The following is a 24,290-nucleotide window of genomic DNA, read 5'->3' on the forward strand; positions in this document are numbered from 1 at the left end:
GGGAGGATATGAATAATCAGACTGTTTATTTAATATAACAGTGACAGCGAAAATAATGCTTATGTGATCTTTACATTAGCTCTTTTTCGTGAGATCATAAGCACTTGATGCTTGTAATGTCATTGTTCAGCTCAATGCAGCAAAAGTCCACAAGGTAAAGCAAAAATTACAATTTTACTTACAAATGTTATAAAACCAGAAGGGATGGCAAACAGGAGGTGCAGGAAGAGACTGAATGCAGAGCAGCAGAGAGGTAAGTCAGGGGAACTTAGGTGTGCAAGCTGGCAGTGGGTGCATAGAGATCCTGAGGCAGAGGGCGGGTTCTGCACTGCAGGGCAGGATGGGAACAGGATGACTGGATAACTCTGTACATGGCAACAGGTTAGCCGTGTGAGGTGGAAGTAGCCTCCTGTGGACAGGTGTGGCATTGCCTGACTCAGGAAGAGATTTACAAGCTAAGCCGTCGAGAAGCGCAATTTATCCAAAGCTACACTTCCTTCTGAAGGACTTTTAACACTGGAAGTCCCAGGCTTTTCTAAGCCCAAGTCAGCCAAGTGGAAGCTAAACTGGCTAGTCTTTTAGCATCAATTCATATGTAAATTAGGTTGTTACTTGAGAAGTGGGGGAGTGGGGGTGTGTGAATGATTGCGGATTTCTAACTACCAACTGCCTCTTTGTTAGTGTGTGGGGGTGGGGAGCTGCTAAAAGCTGTGAACTTCCTTTCCTGTTGAGGTCAATGAAATTGTCACCTTGCGGGGTTTACTAGGCTGCTGCTCAGCAAACCTGTGAAACCCACAGTATAACCCTAACCCTGCAGTATATTGCAAGTAAACCTGACAAGTTTGGGATCAAGTTTTGGGTGGCTAACTGCCAACTGCCTCTTTGTTAGTGTGTGGGGGTGGGGAGCTGCTAAAAGCTGTGGACTTCCTTTCCTGTTGAAGTCAATGAAATTGTCACCTTGCGGGGTTTACTAGGCTGCTGCTCAGCAAACCTGTGAAACCCACAGTATAACCCTAACCCTGCAGTATATTGCAAGTAAACCTGACAAGTTTCGGATCAAGTTTTGGGTGGCTTGCGACCTAAAATCAAAGTACATTTGCAATGTCTTCCAATATCTTGGCAAGGGAAGTACATTTGCAAGAGAGTTGGCTCACTCTCATATGGCTGGGAAGAAGGCAAGAAAAGAACAGTTGCTTTGGACACAACCCTCCACACCTTTTTTGTTTGTTGTTTTTTTGTACTGTTTTTATCAATAAATCTCAGCAACAAAGGAAATACACCCATGTGTGTTGATTTCTCCCTAAGATGGCAAACAGAAACACAAGTTTCCTTGTGGGTTAGGGTTAGGCCACACCTAGACGGGTTAGGGTTAGGCCACACCTAACCTAGTGGCTCAGCACCACCTTATTTACATAACAAAAGCAGCAGTTCACAGTTCAGTCCAGGATATTAGCTAAAAGCTTACCAGCCATTTGGCTGGTTGGCGGGTTTTAAACGTAGAAAAGCCAAATGGCTGCTCTCTGGGAGTTCCTGTGTTAAAAAGGCAGCTGTCTTTTAACACTAGGTTTACTAACCTGCTCAAATTTGCGTAACTTCCCTAAACCCAACACCCCCTTGAATTACTGGCTTTTTTATTTTCTGGTGCAAGTCCTGAGGTGTTAATCACCCCTGCTGAGATTTTCACAGGTTGTCAGTTCGTTTCTCCTCCAGCTTTTGTTGTGCAAACCACCCATTATCCTTGAGGCCTGGCACATTTGCATTTGCTCACTCAGAGTTGCTCAGATCCAAGTCAGGCCAAACCTCCGTGTTACAACTTTCAGAAATTCTTGCCGTATCTATACAAAATATCCCACACATTGACTGACCTGCAAATATAAAAGACACACCTTCCTTGACTCTCAGCACAGATCTTCCATTGTTCCATTGTCACTGTGTATGTGAGGGAGTGGCATTGCTTGACTACAGCACAGTGCTGTGCATAAAAGCAGACCGACCCAGACGGGAGAATAATTTCTTTTTCGCATTTCTGAGAACGCACATCAGGATGGCCTCCACGGAAGAGGCCCCGTGGTACTGGGAAGCCCAGCCAGAGCCACACGGCAAAAGACGGCACTGTGTGGGTTGAAGAGGACATTGGAATGCCCAGTGCAGGAGCCAATCGCTCGTGCTTCACTGCGCAAGCTGGACCCACAGAGTCTGCTAAGGTTTGTCACTGCCATAGTAGATATGATATTTATATAAACCCATTTAGAGTGAGGTTCATGTAAATTTACGATTCTCTATTTGTTTATCTTCCGACAGCATAAGATTACGTAAGTACGTAAGTGTGCTCCAAAGCTTCCTTTGCCTGTTAGACCTGGGAATGCTGCAGACCATCAGAGAGTGCACGGTACATCAAGCCCGCAGAACAGAGCCGGACTGGAATTTGTCAGTTCATGAACTGATGGCATTCATTTCAATCCTGTTTGTAAGAGCAATCATGTGTCCTGTTGGTGCCATTGTGGATTGCTGGACAGAAGGATTTCTGGTGCCAGTAATCAAAGAGACAATGCCCCGAGATAGATTCATTTCAATTATGCAACACCTTCGATTTGATGACAGGGACACGTGGGCAGAACGGGTGAAAACAGACAAATTTGCGGCGATCTCCGACATCTGCACATGCTTCAACAAGAACTGTGCTAAGAGTTTCACTCCAGGAGAACACATGACCATAGATGAACAGCTGTTCCCTACCAAGGTTCGTTGTCCATTCACACAGTATATTGCAACCAAGCCAGACAAATTTGGGATCAAGTTCTGGATGGCCACGGATTTGGACACCAAATATGTCTGCAGTGCATCTCCTTACTTGGGAAAGGACCCCAGTCGTCAGAAGGGAGAGAGGCTGGCAGAGAACGTGGTCATGAAACTGATGGAGTCGTTTTTGGATGATGGGAGAAACGTCACAACGGACAATTTCTTTACTTCACTGTCACTGTCGCACAGACTGCTGCAGCGCAAAACAACGTTACTGGGCACGGTGAATAAAGTCCGGCGTGAACTTCCTCAACTTGCAAAAGATACTGCAAAGCGAGAGGTATTCTCCACTTCAGTGTTTAGAAGTGGCGGTGTCTCCTTGACAATTTATGCACCTAAAAAAAACAAGACTGTGTGTGTTCTAAGTTCCATGCACCAAGACGTGACGATCGGTGACGGCAGAAAGAGGAAACCCAACACGATAACAGACTATAACCACATGAAGGTATGTGAATGTGTGTACAATTTTACACCAGTGCTACAATGTTTTCTGATGTGTGCTATACAGGCCTATAGAAAAAAACATATACTCATGACTCTCTCTCTCTCTGCTTTTACAGTGTGGTGTAGACGTGTTGGACCAAATGGCGCAGATGTATTCCGTAAGAGCAGCAACATGCAGGTGGCCAGTAGCGTTTTTCTACAATATGCTGGACCTGGCGGCGGTGAATGCCTACATTTTGTACAAGGCATGTACAGGGTGGACAGGCAAAAGAAGATTGTTTCTGAGTCTTCTAGCTCAGCAACTTCGTTGCCGATTCATGCAGCTCAAGGAAATATTAGCACAGAGGCAGGCTGCTGAAGCTGCTGAAGCTGCTGCAGCTGCTGTGCCAGGGACTGTAAAGACAACGCAGTGCCAGGTGCAAGAAAGCTGCAACAGGAATCGCAGCAGGTTTACCTGTGCAACATGTCAGAAATTCACCTGTGCCAAATGCAGGGATGATGGACACTGGGTCTGCAAACGCTGTAAAGTCTGAAACACTTTGAAATAAAACGAAGTTGTGTACCCATATATTGTGAATGTGTGTCTTTTGTATGTAGGTTGTAACACAGAGGTTTGGCCTGCCTTGGATCTGAGTGAACAAATGCCAATGTTGCACAAACACACACACACACACACACACACACACACACACAGCAAATTTGCATTTATTTGTTCCACAAGTGGAAAATCTGCATTGTCATTGCAAAAAAGTGGACAGTGCAAGACAAAAGCAGCTAAATAAAAACTGTACAAAGAGCATGGTATAGAAAGTGCACTAAACAAACAATCTGGAAACATAAATATGGACACGTGTATTCAAAAATATTGGTGTGTGTATACACACACACACGCATCTATATATAACTATATATAGATGTGTGTGTGTGTATAACTAGACTTTATGCATATTATGTAAGGTGTGGCTATATAAATATATGTACAACTCTTTGTATATGTGTTTATGGACAGGCATGCAATGTAGTGACAAGGATTGACAAGAACTACCATGGTGTATTGTACGCTGCAGGTAAGGAAGGAAAGTAGCCTTGCAGGGAAGGAAAGACCTGAATCTCTCATGGTTGGGGGTTGGGGGAGGGTGTCTTTGCACAACAAAAGCAGGAGAACAATGGAGCTGAAGACCTGTGAAAATCTCAGCAGGATGCCAAGAGGTGTCAGGGTCAGGGGGAATTTACGCAAATTTGCGAAGGGTGGTAAATCTAGTAGTAGGGACTTGCACCAGGGGAAAAAAGGCTCAGTAATTCTAGTGTTAAAGCCAGGATTAGGTGGGAAGGTGTTAGCTGAAAGTTGGGGCAGGAAGGAGGTAGTTTGATTGGTTGCTAGCTTAGCAGAAAGTTGGTTGGGGGCATACTGGGGGCTAGCTAAATTTAGGTATAGCATCGGGGAGAGGGCGGGGTTGCAAAAACATACACATACACATTTCAATTTCATATTTAAATAGAGAAAAATATTGTAGTCATTGGACATCTGGATCTGGAATTAACCAAACAGACCGCCTATGTGCTAGCTTGACTGCTCACTGGGCTAATCACTTTTTACAGAGTTATTAGCTGTTTTAGTAGTTATTGGTGGATTAGAAATTTATATTTCCATATGAATTGAGCCCTTCTGGATTCAGAAACTCTCTGTTTCACTGGCTTTTGTTCCAGTAGTTTGTTAATTCCCACTGTGGAGATGTACAAGATTTTAAACATGGCAAAAAGATGCAAACACAGTGTCAGGCTGCACGTCTTATTGCCGGTATTCATGTTTTAAAGTCATTTCCTTCGTCAATACTGTCAGTCCAACCCAAGTCTACAGGCAGGATAGCCTTGTAAGACCATTTCTTCTTCCTTTTCTCTAGGGTCAAATAAATGGAAGATATTTTGTCAATAAGTCCTTCATTAATAATAATTTTGTTGTTTTGAATGATTTCGACTTTTTAGAATTGATTTTTATGTGCATTAAGCCTCTTACTGAGGCTTATCTCTGCCTGTTTTTGTATTTTTTTGTATTTGTATATCTAGTTCTAACATTCATAACACTAATTTTGCACTTAAAAGCTATGATTTGTTTCATTTACCATCCTTTAAATTGCACTTGAGTTCAGATACACTGTTTAACACTCAGTACATATGCACCTTAAACCAAACTGCAAAAGAAACAAAAATTCAATAAATTCCCGAGACTGAAAGACTAGAATTAAACCTTTAAATGAAGAAATTATGAAGCGCGACGAGTTAAAAAACAGCACAAGTTACTGTTAAAAACTCATCAGACTGATGTTAAATACACAAGATTGGTTTACTTTTCTAACCTCAATCAAAAAGTAGTTGTTAAAGTAACTGATTCTGTTACTGGTGGACCCTCATCCTCTTTTCCTCAGTGCAAAGCTATCTGAAAACCTTCTCACTAATTCTGTAAACGAGGTGGAGAAACAGTTACTGCATCCAGCCTGATCTTTGAGTTCTATTCCCCGTGTTAATTCTGCTTCATTTAAACAGTTTCATCCAATTACATTTTCAGTGAGAGTGGAGTCTAACAAAGAACTGCTCCTCCTGCTTCCAAGACATCATCACACCGGCCTGCTCAAAGCATTTCCCACCTTTAACCTGGCAAATTTTAAATAAATTCTCTTTAAAACATGCAGTTATTCACCCACTGCTAAATTCACCTAATTTGCACCCTGTAATTATACACCGATCTCAAAATTGGATAAAGTAATGTAATCTCAAACTGTACCTTTCATGAATAATAACACTGTTTGCACTCTTATTTGAGCACTTCATTGAGACAACCTTGTCTACTGTTTCAGTGATCACAGGAGTTGTCTCATCTTCCATTAAATTTTGCCACTAGTCTTTAGCTCAGAGGTCTGGGAGGGGGTTACTGACTTAAACCCTGACAGGAGTTTGCATCACAATAGAAATGAGGAAACATCTCGTCTGGCACAGTTCAACTGTCAGCAAAGATGGAGGAAAAACAAATCAGATTTTGACCTTTTGTGGCACCAGATGGACACTCAGATAATTAACAGGGTTTTTTGTATTCACTTAGAAACTAAAATAAATGTGTGTACACAATTAGATAGTTTTAATCGTTTTCAGAAGGCTACGACCACAATTGAAAAAAAAAAGTTGGGATCCTGTGTAAAAGGTAAATAAGAAAGGAATGCATTGACTTTTGAATGATTTATTCACAAAATAACAAACGCTTAAACTGAGACTTTTTAATATATCATTAAAAATATTAACTGAATTTGTATTTGATTGGAGCTACATGTCTTAGAAAAGTTGGAATGAAACTTCAACTTTGCATTATTCATTATCTGCAGTGCATAATATGACAAAAAGGTTCAGAGAATCTGGAGAAATCTCTGTGCGCTAAGGACGAGGCTCAGCACTGTGCCATTATAAATGTTAAGGGTTAGACATCCCTGACATATATAGACTGTTATTAAAGGAAGGGGGATGGGACACAGTGGTCAGCATGGCCCTGTCCCAACCTTCTTTGTTTTTTGAGACTTGTGCTACATCAAATTCACCATGAGATAAATATTATTTAAATTAGATGTTTTTGTTTTTGTTATTGGGAATAAAATATGAGTTTATTGAGTACACTGGAGAGACCAAACAGCCACTTCATAAACGCATGGCACAGCATAAAAGAGCCACCTCCATGGGACAAGACTCGGCTTTCCAGCTGCATCTAAAGGACAACGGTCACTCTTTTGAGGATGCCAATGTTCATATTTTAGAAGAGAAGACAGATGGTTTGAAAGAGGAGTGAAAGAAGCCATCTATGTCCACTGTGAACAACTATCTTTGAACAGAGGCGGTGGTTTACGACACCAACCGTCTGCCATCTATAAACCAGTTTTGAGATCCCTTCCCAGACACCTTAAAGCCCACTTACATCCTGGGCCATCTGACCTCAGGAAATCACATGGTAGGGTTGGGCTAGGTTTCACAATGGGTCCACCTGAAACCTTGGCTGATTGTACACCTGTTTTCACACCTTGGCTTGTGTGATTAGGTAGGGGATCAATACGGTGTCCATGTCCCTCTTGCGTACACTCCCATTGGGTTTAAATCTGGGACTCTCCACCATTCGACCTTAGAACTGAAGAAGCTTCTCGGATGAGAGGTAAAGCATCTTAAAGAAAACTTAAAGAAGTCTTTCCAAGCTCCTTAGACTATGAGTTTATTGAGATTTCCAAATCATTGCATTCTGTTTTTGACATTTTACACAGCGCCCTAGCTTTTGTTAGAATTGGGGTTGCACATTATAAACAACACATGCCAACTTTACAGTGGCACTGGAAGAAAAGTCCAAGAGTTTGTCCACCTGCAAACATAAAAATGTGTAAATATAGCTGCTGAGATGTTTCACTTTCAGATTTTTCAGGCTGTTAAAAGGAAATACAAATTCTTATGTGATAAAAGGTTTTTGTCTAGGTGAAGATTGCTCTTCGTTCAGTCACTACATAAAGACGACATACCACTATTGCATTTATCTGAGTCTGGGTTGCATTAGTATATTTTAAATTCTGTGACATTCTTGTTTGGTCTTTCATGACCGCATTCTTCAGATCCAGAGTCTTCACATCTAAGCATTTGTATCATTATAAGGCAGAAGTGATGTATTTATGAATGCACTGTACCATAGAAATTTCCCAGCTTTGGTTTTTACTGGTGTGCTTTATGAAAACATTATGAATTAATTCATAACATCGTTCTATCAGGATCAGTTGGAAGTCTTGACTTCTGTCGGCAAACATCCATGTTTTTACTTTTCCTCATCTAATAAACTACAAAGGGATTACAGCAGAGATAAGAACTTTATTTTTTGGAGGTAATGAAGTTTAACATCAGAAGCAGAAGGTGTGCCGGGTTATCCAAAGGTCTCCTTCGTGAATGTGTTTTTTTTTTAAGTTGAGGAAAAGGAAAGTCGAGGATGTCCTTGATGCTTTAAGAGGAAAAATAAAAACGTTATCTAAATACAGTCATTCTGTGGGATTGCGTTTGTCTGCGCCGAGCTGCTTTTCCCAGGCTATGGCACAAATTAATAACCAAGAATAAAGCAGATGTTAATTAAAGGTTGACTGAGATTAATTATGAAATGCAAATTATAAATGAACTTAGGAGAGATGGGTGCTTTCAGGTTTGGGTCACTCTATGGCAAGACGTGTAAATGTCAAACTCCTAATGAAGAAAGCCTCATTTTCTTACATACTTTACACCGCGTGAAGAGTTTGGGCCACGTCCTAAAGACTTTTAATGTCTAGGTATTATAATTGGAATAAAAAACACAATCAGGCCGGTTATGCTTTATCATCTGTTGACAGTTTATTTGGGACGTCAGGCTAGAACCAGTGCTGTCTAATGGCTCGATCACACTAGAGTAATAATGCGATGACCGGGTCTTTGCATTGCATTGAAATTTTTTTTCTTGCATGTAGTTGCGGTGAACGGCTGGTTGCTCAGAGGTGGAGTTGCATTGCATAGTTTGCCTGGTGGGAGACAACCTGTCTCCAAACAGCTGTGGTCCAACTCGGAGTGACTGGGACAGATTGGCAAATAATTGTCGTCCAATTTATAAATACAAGCAGGTTGCCAATAAGCACAACTGCTACGTGTCTCTTCTGATTCTATTCTCATATAAAAGCAAGGTTTCTGAACTTTGTGCATCCTGCACCAAAGCACCAAATCTGCTTTGTAGACAACAACAGACTGCGAGTGATTGCAGGCCTAGTCCCCGAGATGCTCATTGCATGCAGTCGCACTAATTTTCATTGTGCCATGTTGTCCAACCAGGTGATGGTAGCATGATGAAACAGTCTTGCAGCCTTTGTAAATGTATGTGTTGAGGTGTTTGCTTAAATTCAACAAGAAACACTCAGTGTACTTAATGTTTCACACATCATGAGGATGGACCACCGCTGTAGCTTTTTAGCTGCACAAATTAACTTTATGATCAGCTTGTTCTTTCATATTTCATAGCCAGACTTGAAAAGATCTACAATTCCCCCACAGAAACAGAAAAGTAAAAAACCAAAAAAACAAGCTGCCAAAAATAATTGCTGTATAAAAGTCAGAAGGATATTTATATTAAAGCGTTAAATCATCAAAGTACACAGAACTACACCTTTAAACTGATGCACCTCGTTTTTGCTTCAAAATAGAACCCTGACTGAGAAGCAGCAGCCTTCAACAGTCAAATGTCAAGTGGACAATAAAAAGTCACATGTTTAAATACATTTTATTTATTATGGCTGGAATATGTGCCAACATGGATAATTACAGAAAGGCCATAGTCAGACAGCAACATCACAGCACGAGTGTCTCTGCTGGGTCCCATCACTGACTTTATGTTCTGAAGTTTAGGAGGAAACAAGAGAAATTTTAAATTTATGACATATTCTTGCTTAAAAGTCTGTGAGACCATTTCTGAATCATCACAGTGCACATCTGTTCAGAAATATGAAATGTTGCCATCTTCATGGTTTCATTTGCTTTGCAAGAAATGCCACCACAATGTTCATGAGCAACAGGGCAGCCTAGTATCACGTGGATGTCCCACCAATGTACAGTATTAAGTGCTGATTTAAAAACAGAGTATAATGCAGAGAACATGTACTACTCCTTGTGAAACCATTGAAGAATCTCCATTGATGACATTTCAGCAACTGGAACATCTTCATATTATACTTTTCACCACTTACAAGAGTGGTGAGGACTTTAGGAAAATAAATGGCATCTTGCACAGACATTCCTTCTAAAAAACTAAGCTAGACAAAAAACAAACATCAATAACAACAACAAAAAACTTGTAAAAGGTTGGACTTCCTTTTGCAGGCTTTTCAGGCAAATAGTGGCAATAAATGATTTATGGTGGGAGGACTCGTGAAGTTCATGATGGTGACAAAATAACTGAGCAGTACTCTGACCGCAGATGTTTCATATCATTCCACAACTGTTCTGTCTCAACTGTTTCCATTTAATAAAGGCAGAAAACTGTCTTAAAAAAAGATTTACCTGCTGTAACATAATAATAATAATAATAATAACCACACTGTGATGTCATGTTTTTCATACCAGATCATTTAAACTGATATTAAACATAACTTAAGGTGTGACCACACAAAATTCACGGAAATCAGAAGAGGGCGCAATCACAACTTCCACTCCATAAACGTCCAGTGTTTGTCTGATGTTCACAGCTGGAACATCGGCTGCGGTACAGCGACTGTACCGAAAGCATGCAGTACATAGCTTACACTGTATTTCAAGACATTTTTGGTTTTTTCTAGAGATGGACTGATCCCATATTACGTATCGGTCCGATACTGACCTAAATTACTGGATCAGATATTGGAGAGAAATAAAAAATGTAATCCGGTCCATTAACTATCACAAAAGCACCTCGCAAAACTTGCGACATGGTGTAACCCAGCTCATAACCTTAGCACGTCGGAGGAATATGCGTCACGTGATAGAGCGGCTGTGGTGTGCGACACCTGGAGGCGGTCTGGTTGAGCATTTGGAGCCTCGCTATGTTCTTCCAAAGGCATTTAATCTCCGAGAAAGGTATCCCAGAGAAGTAAAGCAAGCATCTCTGAGTGTTTGTAAAGCATTCCCACGTTAAGTTTAACTTATACAAAATGCAGCAAGATATTTTAAAAAAAGAAAGTTTTATTGATTCTAAAATATGCTATATCGGATTTATATCGGTATCGACAGATATCAAAATTTATGATATTGGTATTGGACATTAAAAAAGTGGTATCGTGCCATCTCTAGTTTTTTCATTCTTTTTGTGTGTGAGAAATACTCAAATATGAATATTAATTAAATTGTAGTTTAAATGCTCCAATATGGATTTCTGCACATTTTCACCAAACCTACAAAATCATCAGTCACATGGGTTTAAAAACCTGTTCTACTTGGACTTGTTGTGATTGACCTCACCTACTCTTATCTCTACATGATGGACTCAAACCTTAAACAGTGCATGTCCACAGCGTTTGTGCTGCCACTTTCAAACAGGGGTGAGAAAGAGCAGTATTAGCCTAATTTTGTTACACGAGGAGGTTCAATCAGACGCAGGTCTCATGCAGGCTGTGCAGCTGCTCTAACGTGGGTGCTGAAATAAAAATGAGGATTCGTGAATGCCACGCACATGTAAGCAGCCTGTTCGGAGCTTTGCGGTCGCTGCTAACGAACCTGCTAATTGTTTGTCCATTTTTGACATGAAGTGCAAACAGATCAAAACTAAATAACACAGCAACCTTCAGCATTTCCCACATTAAGAACAACATGATTACCCATCTGTGACGCTTCAGTAAACATGTACTTTCAGTTTCTGATCATTCATAAAGGTTGTTGATTTACAACTTAAAGGATGAAACCGCGTTGAACTGATAAATAATAAACTGCTGGCTCATGTTTTGTTTGCTTTTTCCCATTGCATTTGTTTCCATCGATTCACACGCTGTGCAGGTCGCGCCACTGTAAGCTACGTTCACTGTGAATACGGGGAAGCAATGCAGGTTAATTGCACTTAAGCATTACACATTTCATAAAAACCTTTCTGAAACAATTCATTTTAGTCACTCGGCCTCTTACATTTGCCTCATTCATGAAAAATCAATATAATTCACCGTCTATATCGTCTTTGGTGTCAAGTACACTGCATTAACATTTTCCCTTTACAGCAAAATAAAGCGATCTCTTAGGCAACCCAGTGAAATGTCTAATTCTGAATAATACATGACATTTTATTCTAAAGTAACTTAGTGGTCACAATGTGAATAAAAGAGCATTTTAAACAGTGGTGCTTTATAAGGGGAGATTATGCTTTTAGCTGTATTTTCCTTCAGTCTTAATGGCTTCTAGAATATAGCAGATAACACTCAGCTTCACCAGTTCAGCAAAAACTCTATGCAGATGTTCAACTCCAGGAGCTAAAAGTAAGTAAATTTTCAGGGGTAGGGGTGGGGTGTCTTGATATTGCAGTGACAAATCAAGTTTGCTGAGGTAAGAAATTATAGCACTGGAAAAATAGGCACACAGATGGGTAGTTACTCACAGGCAAAAAACCTTAACATTCATGGGAGGGCTGTCAACAGTAAAGCACAAGACAGCTATTTGGGATGCCATCATCGACGCAGAGCGTAACTCTGCCAGCGCGCCCGAGTCTTGTGCTTTGAAGTTTCTTTTCGTCTCTGATCCTTTAAAATCAGGACCATCGATCTCCGTTCAGCTGACTTTAATGGTTCCTGCTTTTTGGGATTCTCCTGAAATGGAAAGGATCTGCAGGTGCAGACCCGTCGATGCAGAGATTAATATTCGGTTCAAAGGACGCGAGCGCGCTCCTGGGTGTCTGTTACATCAAGAATCGTTCACATAAAGTAACATCTAGTGATTTCGGTCCATTCATAATAAGGTACTTGACCCTGAATCCTTCGATGTGTGTTTGGGATCAAACATTTGGGTCCACCACAGTTTGCCGACAGGAAGAAGTCACATGCGTCCCTGAGCCAGCTGAGCTCGCCTCTCCTCCAGACAGCGGCACACCCACATCGACACCACCTCCGCATTTCCATCGTTATACTGTACGATGAAGGGATGATCCTGTATGAAGGAAAAACACAAGTGCTTAAGGATTTTATTTAGAATATCTAAGAAAAGGTTGTGGAGAACAAAGCGAGCACATTTAAAGACTCAAAGTTCAATTTTAAAAAATAAAAAGGTATTTGTAAGTAAATAAAGGCTGCTGGGAATCAAAATGAGCCAATTAAATTAAGGTTCTAGTAACAATTTACTTTTTTTTTTAACAAAACTTACTGGATTATATCGTAAATCATACTTTTCACTTTTTTAACAAACATAAAAATAAATACAACATATATGACCTTCATAATAACTGCTATGTGGTAAAAAATGAACTAAAGTGGCTGTAAAAACTCAAGTAATGAGCTTTCTCATAAAAAAAGAAAAGAAAACTCAAATGTTTCCACCCATTCTACAATATTATTTTATTATCAAACAGATTGGAGCCACAAACATTATTACATCTATTATGCGAAGTGTATGGTGTAGCAGCTACTTTCATCTGAGTCATGATTCACAAAATGATAAAATGCAAACAACTTAAAACGGGAACATCATAAAACCCCCTTAAATATTAATGTCCAACAGATTTGGTTTTAAAGACAGAACGTTTAAGTAATGGCTTGTCAGAGCATTTCAAACAAATATCTTTTAAGTTTAATGAGCTACGTGAGTCATAACAGGATGTGGGATGAGCTTTGTAATAAAAGATAGCCATGGCAGAAACACAGCCCAATCATGAACGCTCCTTCTGAACACATTCTCCAAAAAAACAAAGACTAATTCTGAAGCCTTCTTGTGCTTCGGGAAACCCAACAACACGACCCTGTAGCCCATCGAGCCGTCAGACTCCAGCACCATTCACTTGTTACTGCTGCAGGACTTAAACAGAGATGTCACATGTCAGTGGTCCCAGTAACCAGACTCATCTGGAGGACTGTGGACCAGAGGTTACAGAGGTCACAGAGGGTCAAGAGGTGAGAGGGAAGGAGGCTGCAAATGAGACAAATCAACTCGGACTAACCAGGAATTTTATTTGAGTGTCTAGATGTCCAATTAGGTAAACAGCGCTCTGGCCGGCCGGTTTAAATGAACTTGTCAACACTGATCTCAGTGATTTCCGTCCTGAACAACAAGAAGCTGTCAGTGTTGCACGCCGTTTGAAGGAGTTCGGTTCTAAGTAAGAAGATCAATCTCAGCAAAAAACAAAGACACACGCTCAGCTTTTTTTCCACGGAGCTACGTCAATGAATCTGGGATAACAGGAGACAATAACGTATATCAGCCAATGATTAACACAAAACCACAGAAAATAAAGATATATTTAACGTCACTTAAATATAGTACCACTACTGAAGAGTTTGATTTCAGCCATGTTAGCAGCATGTTGTCTGTATAAACATCTATTCACCTTTCAATCCTTCCCCCATAAACACCACATCTGATGCCCTGAGTACTGTACATATCAATACAGGCACGATTTGATGAATATTCGAATAGTTTCCGGGTTTCCAAGAGTAACTGCATAGGCAGAGACCACACTCACTAACTTCTGATGGAAAAGCCTGAAATAGGACAGAAACCAACTTAGAAGTTCAAATTCAAATTCAGAAGAGCTTCCAGGGTTAATCTCAACAGTCTTTACAGGGTTAAACAGTTAATGCAACTATGATGCTTACATCTATGTTTCTAAGGGCTGACAAGAGACCTCTGCCCATTCATATATGAGGAAATTAATCAGGATTGATCTCCACCTGTCTCTGTGGCCAACATCAAGTCAAATTGGATTTCTGGCATAAATACCTACAAAGGAAAACATGACCCAGTCTGCCTCAAGCATAAGTCCCACAGACTCAGAGGCCTACTGGCACCAATCTGGCAATCACCAACCAAGAGGGATAAACCTGCATTCTCAAGTCATGCACATCTAGAGCCCAGTCAGCAATCCCCTTAGCAACCATTGGTTGCTAGAGAAAAGTATGAATCCCACAACTGGTTTGCAGCACCCCGATCTGTGACCAATCTCACCCAGCAACTGCCATCCAAGAAAAGGTGAATACACACCTTTCACTAGCGACCAGGAGTTGCTAAGTGGTTGCCAACGAGTCTCTATGGTTGTGTTATTGAGCCCTTAACTGAACTTTGTGACCATCACAACCCACAGTCTTATTAAACTTTGTATCCAAATCTACGTAAAATGTTACATAAACAGAACACATTGCCAGCTACAGTGATTTTATTTTAACGTGCCACTTGTTAATTTTGACCTTAAAACATCAAGATGAGTTCTATCTTCTTTGACAACATGAACATTTTTTTTTTAAAAATAAAACTTTAACATTTATATTTCCTTGATCTGCAGGGCTGTAGGTCAAAAGCAAAATGCAAATCTTGTCAATATGAAAAGAACATGACTAGTGTGATTCAAATTGGAGGCAGAAAGTGACTCCAAGGTGAGTAATGTTGTTGTCAGCTGTTTCTTCTGGGGTCTTTAATACCCGCCAGCAACACCCAAACTGGTGCAGACAATATAAGATTAGTGATAAAGTAGGACAGGCTGGTCCACTTTTTTCCTCCTGAGAGCCTTCTTGTCTATTTGTGGATACACGGGGAAATATGTGGCAATTATGTTCATAAAAATAAAAATCACACTGAGGGGGAATAAAGTGATGACTTAAACAAAAGACAGTATCAGGATTTGTTTGAGTTTGGACTTTTCTGCTTCCTCTGCTCGCTGCGGTTTCCTTTGTGAACACTTCAAAGAAAATGGAAACACTTTGCAGTGTGTTTTAATCATGCACAAAATGTAGAGATTGTTAAAGACTAGGGGAAGAGTCCCATCAATCCTGTTGTCCTTCTAATGGCCAGCTGGGGTTAACACAGTCTGAGGTTAATTACTCTCATATCATTGTAAGCGTGTGTGTGTGTGTGTTTGTGTGTGTGTGTGTCAGTATGAGACGGGTGGAGTGGACGCTCCTGGGTGCCCCTATGTGCTGAATACCCATCTCATCAATCATTCTTCCTTCCCTCAGTAGAGAGGGAGTGATACAGAAATAAAGAAGGAAGTCCTGAGTAATGTTTTTAAAATCAGGCTCTCCAACCTCCACTCTAGAAATTAACCCTAAAGGCCAGAGACATCTGCTGGAATTTGACCTCGATGAAGGTACTTCTCACAGTGCTCTTTTAGCCTCTTTTCTGTCATCACATCCCATCACACCCAAGAAATAGATGAATTATGATTAAAATGAGGAAAAAAAGAACTGAACAGTGTATGCAAGACATCACAGGACGTCCAGAAAATAAAACTAAACATCAAAAGTTCAAGGAGAGCGAGTAAACTGTTTCCATGGTCAAGTATGAACCTAAATCTGAATATTTAATCCTACACAAAAAAAAAAACCAGCTGACAAATGTCCTGATCAGGTCATCCCCCAACACTGGGCTAACACACACAGAGACAGACAACCACGAACTCCCACATCCACACCTACACCAATTAACCTAACACATGTCTTTGAACTGGGCACCTAGTGAGAATCTGATCCTTTCGTGAAAACGTTTACATTTAGAATAAGGAGCAGACCAGCTACCTGAACGCTACTCCCATAGAAGTCGATTATCTTGTTAAAAATTCTACTTCTTCATTACATATGACTCTCGATACTGTAGCTCCTGTTAAAAAGAGAGCTTCAAATAGGAAGTACTTGAAGCAGATAACGCTTAAGCTGGAGAGGAAATGGCGTATCACAAATTTACAAGATCATCATTTAGCCTGGAAAATTAATTTGCTGCTTGATAAAAAAAAAAAACCCTCTGTAAAGCTAGAACATCTTAGTATTCATCATTAATTGAAGAAAATAAGAACAACCATAGGGTTCTCTTCAGCGCTGTAGCCAGGCTGACAAAAAGCCAAACACGGGTCTCATGCAGAGCCAAGTCAGAGCCATTCATTCTAACATTATGGTACATGCAGTACCACTGATATTCATTTAGAATATTTTTCTCCAATTGATCTTTCTGAGTTAACTTCAGTAATGACTTCCTCCAAACCATCAACGTGTCTTTTAGACCCCATTCCTACAAGACTGCTCAAAGAAATCCTACCATTAATTAATCCTTCAATCTTAAATATGATCAACCAATCTGTGAACTCATTGTTTGTTTATTTTATCTTGTGTTTTTTTAAATTTGTTCTTTGTTTTGTCATTGTTCTACGATGTGTCTTATTCTACTATTTACTGTCTTTGGTTTCTTGAAAGGCGCTTTTAAATAAAATTCTTCTGATCTCTAATAATTGGCTATGTACCACAGTCTTCCAAGCTGGTGTTACTTAAAAAGCCATCTTTTGACCCAGCGGTCTTAGCTAATTATAGGCCAATCTATAACCTTCCTTACATATCAAAAATTCTTGAAAGAGTAGTTGTAAATCAGCTAACTGATTATCTTCAGAGGAATGGCTTATTTGAAGAGTCTCAGTCAGGTTTCAGAGTTCATCACAGCACAGAAACAGCTTGAGTGAAGGTTACAAATGATCTTCTCATGGCCTCTGACAGTGGACTCATCTCTGTGCTTGTCCTGCTAGACCTTAGGCAGCGTTCAATACTGTAAACCATAATATTTTTTTTATTAGAGCAATTAGAGCATACTGTAGGTATTACAGGTACTGCACTGTAAAGGTTTGAATCATATCTATCTAATAGAGCCCAATTTGTACATGTAAATGGAGAGTCCTCTTCACACAATAAGGTTAATTATGGAGTTCCACAGGGTTCTGTGCTAGGACCAATTATGTTTACATTATCCATGCTTCCCTTAGGCAGTATCATCAGAAGGCATAGCATACATTTTCACTGCTATGCAGATGACACCCAACTTTATCCAGATAACACACACCAATTAGTTGAACTGCAGGAATGTCTTAAAGACATAAAGACCTGGATGGCCGCTAACTTTCTGCTTCTAATTCAGATTAAACTGAGGTTATTGTACTCGGCCCTAAAAATCTCAGAAATATGATATCTAACCAGATTCTTGGATCATTACCTTGGCCTCCAGTAACACTGTGAGAAATATTGGAGTCATTTTTGACCAGGATATGTCCTTCAATCCACATATTAAACAAATAGGTAGGACTGCTTTCTTCCATTTGCACAATATCTCTAAAATTTGAAATATTCTGTCTCAGATTGACGCTGAAAAAGTAGTTCATGCATTTATTACTGCTACGCTGACTACTGTGATTTGTTATAATTAGAGATGGACCGATCCGATATTACGTATCGGTATCGGTCCGATACTGACGTAAATTACTGGATCGGATATCGGAGAGAAATAAAAAATGTAATCCGACCCATTAAATATCAAAAAAGCACCTCACAAAACTTGCGACACGGCGTAACTAACCGTAGCACGTCGGAGCAGTGTGGTCACGTGATAGAGCGGCTGTGTGTATTTGTAGCCTGCTAGCAAACATTTCATCTCCGAGGAAGTTATCTCAGCGAGAAGTAAAGCAAGTGTGTAAGTTCATCTCTGAATGTTTGTAAAGCATTCCCGCGTTAAGCTTAACAACCGATATATGGAGCGACTGCCTCTCTCTCTCTCTCCTGCTGCTACTTCAATCGTGAATCTCATCAATGATCAGCTGATCGGCTTTTCTGTCGCGAGTCCGTCTCTCTTGTTTGTTTTTGGCCCACTTTGCACCAGAAAGAGGAAACCAGCAGCTGAACAACAGCAGCACGTTTAAGCTTGATAAGCTGTTGTTAGAATTTATTTAATATTACTTTGTACACCAGGATCCTTTTCTACGCAGCTGACGGCTGGTAACTGTGCAGGGGCGGATCTAGCAAAGTTTAGCCAGGGGGGCCGATAGGGCATGAACAGGGAAAAGGGGGCACAAAGACATACTTTTCTTTCTTATTCTCATTTAAAATATCTAGCTTTTAATTATTTAATAATTATCTGAATCTTACACCGAAAGTTTTAATCTGATGTAAAATGTATAGAAGTCCATTACTGTATATAGTAACTGTTAAGTCTAATATACCCTAGTAAGCTATAGTACTTTTTCCTTTGGGAAAGTATCATCTGTGAATTCTGCAATTCTGTTGAAGAAAGATGTTGAATCTATTTAATTATTCTTGAAAAATATTTTTTTTCTGTGAATTTTTTTCACACTGCATCAAATTAAAGTTGATTACATTGATTAAGCATCATGAGGAAGAGGGTGGTTCCCTATTTTCTTTTGCTGGGAGTTTGCAACCCTATTAGTTAGGTTGCTTAATATTTCTGCTAAGTACTCTTTAAAATACCAGAATAGGGAGGATGGAGTAGGTTTAACTTTATTAGATTGATCAGTATTGCTGATCTATGAAATATTTTGGGTGCAGTGTGTTTTTTTTGTTGTTTTTTTTACATACATGTATAACAGAATAGCTTTAGTGTTGTTCTTGTTTTTCAACTTGAGTATGAACTTATACAAAAAGCAGCAAGATATTAAAAAAAACAGTTTTATTGATTAAAAAAACAAACTATATCGGATTCATATCGGTATCGGCAGATATCCAAATTTATGATATCGGTATCGGACATAAAAAAGTGGTATCGTGCCATCTCTAGTTATAATCAGTATGTCCTAAAAACTCCCTGAAAAGCCTTCAGTTCATCCAAAATGCTGCAGCAAGAGTGCTGACAGGGACTAGAAAGAAAGCATATTTCTCCTGTACTGGCTTTCCTTCATTGGCTTCCCTTGTCCATGTAAATCCCACGTCACTCTTGGACTGCGGGCTTACATGTGGTTCGTAGAGTATTTTAAAGTAGAACGGGAGGCAGACCCTTCAGCTTTCAAGCCCCTCTTCTATGGAAGCAGCTTCCAGTTTGGATTTGGGAGACAACTTAAAACTTTCCTTTTTGCTAAAGCATATAGTTAGGGCTGGATCAGGTGACCCTGAATCCTCCCTTAGTTATGCTGCAATAGGTGTAGGTTGCTGTGGGAATCCCATGACGCATTGAGGTGTTTCTTCTTCAGTCACCTTTATCACTCTTGTGTTAATAGACCTCTCTGCATTGAATCATACTTGTTATCAATCTCAAGCTCCCTTCCATGGCATGTCTTCTGGCATGTCCCGTCTACCTCCCCTCACCCCAACCAGCAGATGGCGGCTACTCCCTGAGCCTGGTTCTGCTGTAGGTTTCTTCCTGTTAAAAGAAAGTTTTTCCTTCCTACTGTTGCCAAAGCGTTTCTCAAAAGGGGGTCATGTGATTTTTGGGATTTTCTCTGTTGTATTATTGTAGAGTCTAACTTACAATATAAAGCTCCTTGAGGCGACTGTTGTTGTGTTTTGGCGCTGTATAAATAACACTGAATTGAACTGAAACCACAAAGACAAAGCAAGAACATGCAAACTTCACACAGACAGGCCCCAGCTCTGCAGCAGGATCCATCATGGATAAGAGTATTGGGCCGCACCTCTTAACCTTATATTTCAGGTGTTTTCAGTCCCATTGCCACAGGTGTATAAAATCAAACATGCAGATATGGTTGGGTGCTTGATTGCATCCTTTGAAAACAAGAAGTCTTGTTTTGAAGAGCTTACTGAATTTGAGTGTGTTTACTGTAATAGAACGTTGCTGCAAATCAATTTGTATATTTTTTTCCGTCCCATGATCGGCTGTATGTTGTGTTATTGCAAAATGGAAGTATTTAGGAACCACAGAAACTCAGACACAAAGTGGCACATCATGTAGCACAAAGCATGTTGCAGGGTGCTGAGGCGCATAGTGTGTTAAAGTCAGAAATGCTTGGCATTAACATCAGCACAAATGCTGTGCAGCAGGAGCTTCATAGCATGGGTCTCTATGGCTGAGCCGTTACCGTAGGTAAGATTTGTATGTGGACCAGAACTTTTGCCCATATAGTCTAGAACCTTCTTACGGTGAGGGAACAACGTTAACCACTGTACCAACATGCTCGTTGGCTTTATTATATTTAAAAACAGCAATAATTCAAAAAATAAGTACTCTGAGTACACTTCACACTGTAAAGCAGGGGAGTCAAACGTACAGCCTGCTGGCTGGATACAATTATATCTTGCCTGCGGATACATTTGAGTCAGGCAATTGCGATTTAAATGCAAGCGTGTCAGGAAAAAGTGAAGAAATGAAAAAGCGAAAATGTAAAACGAGCAGCATCTGGTTGCATTTCAATGACACTGGAGACTCATAAGCTGAGTGCAGAATTTACAAAATTAGGAGCTGGATAAATGATACATGTTTTTTGTTTTTTGTCCTCCACAGTTTTACATTGTGGTTTCAAACTTGCTAAGGCCTTAAACCCTATGTTCTCCCCAGTCGTAGTAAATCTATAAAAATAAGGCTTTTATGGAAACAGAACAAAAAATTGCTTCCTTGAAAAAGACTTAAGTTATTGTTCAGTATTGAATATTACATGCAGTAACATTGTTTAAATGCTGAAGTGCTCAGTCTATTATGAGATATTTCTCATTATCTTAGGCCTAAAGCATCAAAATTAAGTCACTGGCACCTGAGATCATCAGAGGCAGCCTAAATAAATATAATAGCATGTTTGAGTGACTAGACCCTTCCAATCAAATTTAAAGGATCTGAACCAATAGGATCCACAGCAGATAGAGTCTAATTAAAAAGCCTTTACTGAGTTCTTTGTCACATGCAGCATATCTATGAGCTGTGAGCAGAAGTAAAAATAAAGCACAAGACTTCAAGAAGTTCAACATAATATTTTTGAAGACAAAATGTTTATTGCCAGACTGCTCACATGCCTAAGAAAATAAACAAACCCTACATTAACCTAATGACCGTTATATCAATCTGGCATATGTCATTTTGAATGCACTGCACGTGCACCTGGTCTGGTGCACTTCTACACGGCTGTCTAATAATTAAAACTCTGCAGCTTAAATGAGGTATGAAACCTGTGAGGGAAGAGTTTCTAAACACAGAGTGAACAAGTGCTTCTTAGTCAGGTCATTGAAGGTGTCTGACTTTCTGCTGTAGCAGAGCATGGACAGAGGTGAGCTGGGGGAAGGACTCGTTTAAAAGTTGCATTAATCACCGTCTGGCCATATCAAACTGGGATAATCACCTGCAACTGCTCCGCTCAAATAGAAATGGCCTACACCCAGGGGAAATACTACCTAACTCTTTAATTGTTTGAAGCCTTTGAAGGGTCTGTTTAATCTAAGATTAATTAATGCGATTTTAAATAACTCAATGTATGATTAATACGCTCAGAAGAAATTAAAAGGAGTTTGAGGCAATTATAACAAGAGACTGGTCATCACCTCATTAGAATAGTGTTGGGAAAAAACACTGTGTGTGTGTGTGAGTAAGAGAGAAGGGTAAAGAGGTAGGTAGAATAACTGGGACTTTACAGATTTGCATGCTAATCACTAGCTCCCTTTGGAAACTGCCTGGGTGAGTGTATGAATGGCCAGTGTGTGGGCATGTGTGCACCAATTTTAGTTCCCAGAGAAAGCTACACTGTTACAGTGGCATGTGACCTCAAAACACAATAATATACATATTTAATGTTACTGTCAAGAGAACCTGCTGTTCTTCAAATATCCACCAAATAATGTTTAAAAACCAAAAGAGTGACAGTGTCAGCCTCATGTCTGAGTTTCCAACCAAGTAACCAAATCAGTAGCCAGGATTCACACTCAGAGCTAGTAACGTGTTAGCGCCGCTAAGTACAACAGGCAGATACAACTGAAGGTGCATGGGAAATGAAGTTTTATATGCACTGCACAATAAGCCTCACACTATGACTTAGAAACCAGAGTGGTCTCTCTAGGATATTTCTCATACTAGGGCTGTGCGATATGACCAAAATCTCATATCCCGATATTAAGACATCTATCGTCCGATAACGATATAAATCACAAAAATGTAACATTTTCTGTAAATTCTGTGAATCTCGGGCAGCTCGACTTGCGTGAAGTGTTTCCAGCTGGGTGTCGTGTACCTGGAGTCGAGTGTTTTAACTGATGCATGAACCTATACATTTTTAGACATAGATTGTAACGGCCGCCGTTTTCTTTGTGAGTATTTATTACACAGCGTGCTGCGGGGAAAAGCCTGTTCTAACGTTTGAGTCTAATGTTTATTTTTTAGCACCTGGGCGGCTCTTTTTTGCTTCTCATCCGTAAATACTCTGCATCTTTCACGTGATTCAGTTTATTTTGAAAGGTCTCAACAGGATCTTGAGCTTTATTTTGAAAGGTTTATGTGGAAAATAAACAAGCGGACACGCAATGGTTTTACCGTCGTTGTTGCTAACGACAACGCATAAAAGCAAGCGCTTGTCCGTCCGTAGTGTGGTTATATTAAATATAAGAGAAAGAGAGAACTTTAAGAAATTAATATAGCCACTACAGTGACCATCAAAACGGTGAAAAGATATTGCTGTAAACAGTTTATTTTGCGACACCACAAAACAAACGATAGCGTAAAATGAAACGATAGACGTTTTTATATCGTCATCTGATATATATCGTTACATCGAACAGCCCTATCTCATACAATCTAATAATAAGAGTCCAGTACAAATCAACATGTTGTAATAAAGCACAGGTACTTTCATGAATAAACTGGATTATGAGACATTATATACAATCAGAGTTTTATAAAAAAAAAAAAGAAAGTATAAATGTCCACTACTGGAGAAAATGAGGGGAAAAACCTATTACTTTCCCAGAACGTTTGAAGTATTCTGGGATATATTGAAAATGGAGAAAAAGAATAAAGAATGACTAACTTTACATTTTGGACTGATAGCTTGCTCTCTAATCCTCACGTCAATGATACAAACGTCCATTTAACTTTCAATTAAGTTAAACAATAGCATTCACTACTATCTAACTTATTTTTACACCTAAACAAAAAGGTCAAATCAGGAAATGTTATATTAAAAAGGATAATGTTTTTTTTTTTTTATACAAGCTCCAAATATTGATTTATATGTAACTCTGACTTCAGCCACCATTTAAAATGACTTGGCTGATGTCTGAATGACTTGAGTTGAAGCACTGCAGTCCGAGTATGTGTAAATGGAGTTTACATCAGTGAACACCCAAGGGTGAAATGCGAAAACATTTGGAGGGGAAGGTGGAGACAGAAAAGTTTAGGGAGGAGGAGACACTGGTGGCTTGGTGCATGTCTCAAAAGAGGTGCTTTGATACACAAGTGGGCATGTGAAAATCCTTTTTGCACATGCAACAATGTAAACATTAACAGGCCAATTCCTCGGACGATAAAACTGTTTCCAAAGTTTTAACACACATGATAAGTGCAAGGCATGCAACTACAGTTAACACATTTTCCCAGCTGTCTAACCTGAGTTAAAATAGAGTGAAATCAAT

The 24,290-nt window shown here is 39.7% G+C and overlaps 2 protein-coding genes across 2 annotated transcripts in view; one reads left to right on the forward strand and one right to left on the reverse strand.

Annotated features, from left to right (window-relative positions):
• The first annotated feature begins 204 nt into the window (after window positions 1-204).
• LOC146525362 (uncharacterized) lies at window positions 205-4,119 on the forward strand. Its single transcript, XM_085161119.1, has 3 exons — window positions 205-253; window positions 2,044-2,204; window positions 2,252-4,119. Exons 1-3 carry the CDS (start codon window positions 205-207, stop codon window positions 3,599-3,601), a joined length of 1,560 nt encoding a protein of 519 aa, XP_085017245.1. The 3' UTR covers window positions 3,602-4,119.
• A 7,618-nt stretch (window positions 4,120-11,737) lies between these two features.
• map2k5 (mitogen-activated protein kinase kinase 5) overlaps window positions 11,738-24,290 on the reverse strand; it is a 58,349-nt gene continuing 45,796 nt past the window's right edge. Inside the window, exon 23 of the mRNA XM_085152475.1 lies at window positions 11,738-12,915. Within this exon, the coding sequence (XP_085008601.1) occupies window positions 12,805-12,915 (111 nt within the window). The 3' untranslated portion in view covers window positions 11,738-12,804. The remainder of the gene's footprint in view (window positions 12,916-24,290) is intronic.

Source organism: Neolamprologus multifasciatus, chromosome 1 (genome assembly GCF_963576455.1).
Source record: "Neolamprologus multifasciatus chromosome 1, fNeoMul1.2, whole genome shotgun sequence".
NCBI classification, from domain to species: Eukaryota; Metazoa; Chordata; class Actinopteri; order Cichliformes; family Cichlidae; genus Neolamprologus; species Neolamprologus multifasciatus.

Excerpts from the sequence above, each read along its gene's own strand:
- LOC146525362 (XM_085161119.1), top strand. The coding sequence starts at position 205 with ATGGCAAACAGGAGGTGCAGGAAGAGACTGAATGCAGAGCAGCAGAGA. Across the intron at positions 254-2,043 it reads GAATGCAGAGCAGCAGAGAG|GATGGCCTCCACGGAAGAGG; the intron begins GTAAGTCAGGGG and ends AACGCACATCAG. Across the intron at positions 2,205-2,251 it reads GACCCACAGAGTCTGCTAAG|AGTGAGGTTCATGTAAATTT; the intron begins GTTTGTCACTGC and ends AAACCCATTTAG.